General features: G+C 27.7%; 1 protein-coding gene across 1 annotated transcript; it reads left to right on the forward strand.

Moving 5' to 3' along the window:
• The first annotated feature begins 1,046 nt into the window (after positions 1-1,046).
• Positions 1,047-1,964, forward strand: LOC136088012 (uncharacterized). Its single transcript, XM_065811649.1, has 2 exons — positions 1,047-1,133; positions 1,185-1,964. Exons 1-2 carry the CDS (start codon positions 1,047-1,049, stop codon positions 1,962-1,964), a joined length of 867 nt encoding a protein of 288 aa, XP_065667721.1.
• The last annotated feature ends 1,502 nt before the right edge of the window (positions 1,965-3,466 follow it).

Genomic DNA, 3,466 nt, shown 5'->3' on the forward strand with positions numbered 1-3,466 from the left:
AAAAGTTCCAATATAATTTAATAATGATGATGTAGATATAAATGGAATAAAATGAATTGGTACTCCTGGTCTTTGGGAATTACTAACAAATTCTAATCCTAATAAGGAAATATATAATATAGATGATCTTCACAATTATTGAGATACAATAATACAAACAGATGCAACTACTACTGATTCAGGAAAACCAAAGTCATCTCGGAGTGAAAAATACAAAGAAATAATAGCCGCCATTTGGAGATAGTTAAAGAGAACTAGAAAGCTTGAATCAAAGGGAACAGGAATAGAACCAATAATTCTCCCTAGCGATCCTAATGCACTCCTTGATAGGCTTGAATTATGTATAGCTGCACGGAGAGCAGAAAATACTGGATCAAGAAATGAAGCTGTTGCAATTTGTGATGAATTGTTAAGACAAGGTGTTATGAATAGTGATCAGTATAAAGCAATACAAAATAATCTAGCAATATGATAATATAAATATGATAATATGAATATGATAATATGAGTAAAAAAAATTAAAAAAAAATTGCGTACATAAAAATGCTATTTGTTAAAAATAAGAGATATGTTAAGAAGCAAGTTGTTGGAGGAAGTGGTATATTTGACAGTTTAATAAATTTATTTAAACGAGCAGCATCATCAAATGTAACAAGAGTGTCATCAGCTATGTTGAAGAGGTTAGCTGCTAGCGATTTAGGAAAAACTGCAATAACTGCTAAATCAGCAGGGAAAGAACTTTCAACATCAGCAATAGAAGCTGTTAAAGATGTCGCAGTTGAAAAAGGAAAACAATAAATTAGAAAAGCATCTTCTAAAGTTTCACAACCAAATACAGTCATTAATAATAAAATTAATGAAATAATCTCAAATTTAAATAAAAAAGCTGATGAAGTTACACCAAATATAAATAATATGATGGGGTCTGCAATAAAATCAACAGCTATAAGGATAGAAGATCTAGTAAAAAAAAGCCGCGGTCTTCGATTGGCTAAATTTTTTTATATTTATTTTCCATTTAAAAAAAAAAAATTTTATATAAAAAAATGGCAACTTCTGATGTATTAAATTTTACAGAAATCCCAACTTTGGATGATGGAATTGAAAGAGTTGAATTCCATGAATATGAACCAGTAGCTCGCACAAACCTAAATAGCGCTTGAGAAATAAGAATTAACATTGAGCAACAAGATCTGTTCACACTTCCATCTGAGGCTTATCTCTTGTTTAAAGGAAGACTTCTTAAACTTGATGGGACAGCTTATGTTAATGCAGATGTAGTGTCACTCACAAATAATGGTATTATGCACATTTTTGGATTCTGCGATGATTACAACAGAGTTATTTACGAATTTAAACATACTCTAACTCTTGTTAGAAAAGGTGATACCGAAGCAATTTTTAGAAACGCTATTGCAGCTGCAGGAAAAGTTAATCTTGATAAAATATCATTGTTCATGCCACATGTGATTCCATCAGATATAGAGACAGTTAATCTTTATAAAAGTATTGAATCAACAGTGACACTTCCAGTAACTTTTCGCGCAAGGCAGTGTGATACTATAACTGTTCCACAATCTACAACGTTTTCTTGGAGACTTAGCGTAAAGACATCTCAAGAAAAACCAAGATACATCATTGTTGGATTCCAAACAAATAAGGATGGAAATCAAGAAGTTAATTCTTCCATATTTGATCATTGTGACTTGAAAAATATATACACTATGCTTAATCAAGAAAGATATCTAGCTGTTGACTATAAATTATCATTTCCAAATCATCAATTTTTAAGAGCTTATAGAGATGCATCTGTATTTAGTGAAAAATTTTATGGAATGAACGATTTGATAACACAAAGCAACATAACTCCTTCAGACTATAAAGATTTATACCCACATATGGTTTTTGATGTTAGTAGAGAATCAGAAAAATTAAAACCATTAGCAGTAGATACACAAATTTAAGCAATATTTAATGCAGCTGTTTCAGCAGATACTGAAGCGTTTGCTGTTGTAATATCGGATAAGTTTTTACACTTTCAATCAGATGGAAATAAGTTGAACGTTGTTTATTAATTTTTTTTGAATTGATTTAAAAATTTTTTTATCTTTACATAATAAAAATGTATTTTACAAGAGAAAACTTGCAGAAGTTGTTAAAATAAAATAACATTTCGCAAGCATCTAAAAATTATGGGTTGATAGATAAAGAATCAATCATATCAAAAGCAACAGAAGCAACTGATGAGAAAAGACCAGTTTGAAGACCTAGAATACATCCAGTAAAAGAAGTAAATGAAAAAAAATCAGTTGGAAGACCTAGAATACATCTAGTAAAAGAGAAAAAAGAAATAGATTCAAAATATGAAAGATTAAGAACAATTAAGAAATAACCAGTCACTATTAAGTTAACAAACATGGAAACAGGAGAAGAAACAGTATATAAATCCTTATATAGTGCTATGCGTGGAACTGGGCATGGATATAGATATCTTGAATTGCGTGATGGGAAGATTGATAATGGATTTAAGATTGAAATATTAAATTCTGAAAAATAAAATTCTGAAAAAATTAAAAAAAAAAATCTTTATATATAAAAAATGGTATCTAATAATTTATTTGCAAATCCAAATGCAGTTAAAATATTAAAAGATAATTTAGATAAAGTAAGTTGATATGAGTTATCTGCAAATCTTAATGCGATCGAAATGTTAAAAGGTAATTTAGATAAAATTAATTGGTATGCTTTATCTAAAAATCCAAATGCAGTTAAAATATTAAAAGATAATTTAGATAAAGTAAGTTGGTATGAGTTATCTGCAAATCTTAATGCGATCGAAATGTTAAAAGATAATTTAGATAAAATTAATTGGTATGCTTTATCTAAAAATCCAAATGCAGTTAAAATATTAAAAGATAATTTAGATAAAGTAAGTTGGTATGAGTTATCTGCAAATCTTAATGCGATCGAAATGTTAAAAGATAATTTAGATAAAATTAATTGGTATGCTTTATCTAAAAATCCAAATGCAGTTAAAATATTAAAAGATAATTTAGATAAAGTAAGTTGGTATGATTTATCTGCAAATCCAAATGCTATTGAAATATTAAAAAAAAACTTAGATAAAGTAGATTGGACAGAATTATCTTCAAATCCTAATGCGATTGAATTATTAAAAAATAATTTAGATAATGCAGATTGGACAGAGTTATCTGAAAATCCAAATGCAATTGAAATATTAAAAGATAATTTAGATAAAGTAGATTGATTAACTTTATCTTTAAATCCAAATGCAATTGAAGTATTAAAAGATAATTTAGATAAAGTAGATTGGTTTATGTTATCTAAAAATCCAAATTCGATTGAATTGTTATCTTACATATATACAAATTCTGAAAAATTAAAAAAATAAAATCTTGCCATATAAAAATGGATATAGAGTATCTACTAGATGAACCTATTCCAG

The sequence above is a fragment of the Hydra vulgaris genome, chromosome 12, assembly GCF_038396675.1.
Source record: "Hydra vulgaris chromosome 12, alternate assembly HydraT2T_AEP".
Lineage (NCBI taxonomy): Eukaryota > Metazoa > Cnidaria > Hydrozoa > Anthoathecata > Hydridae > Hydra > Hydra vulgaris.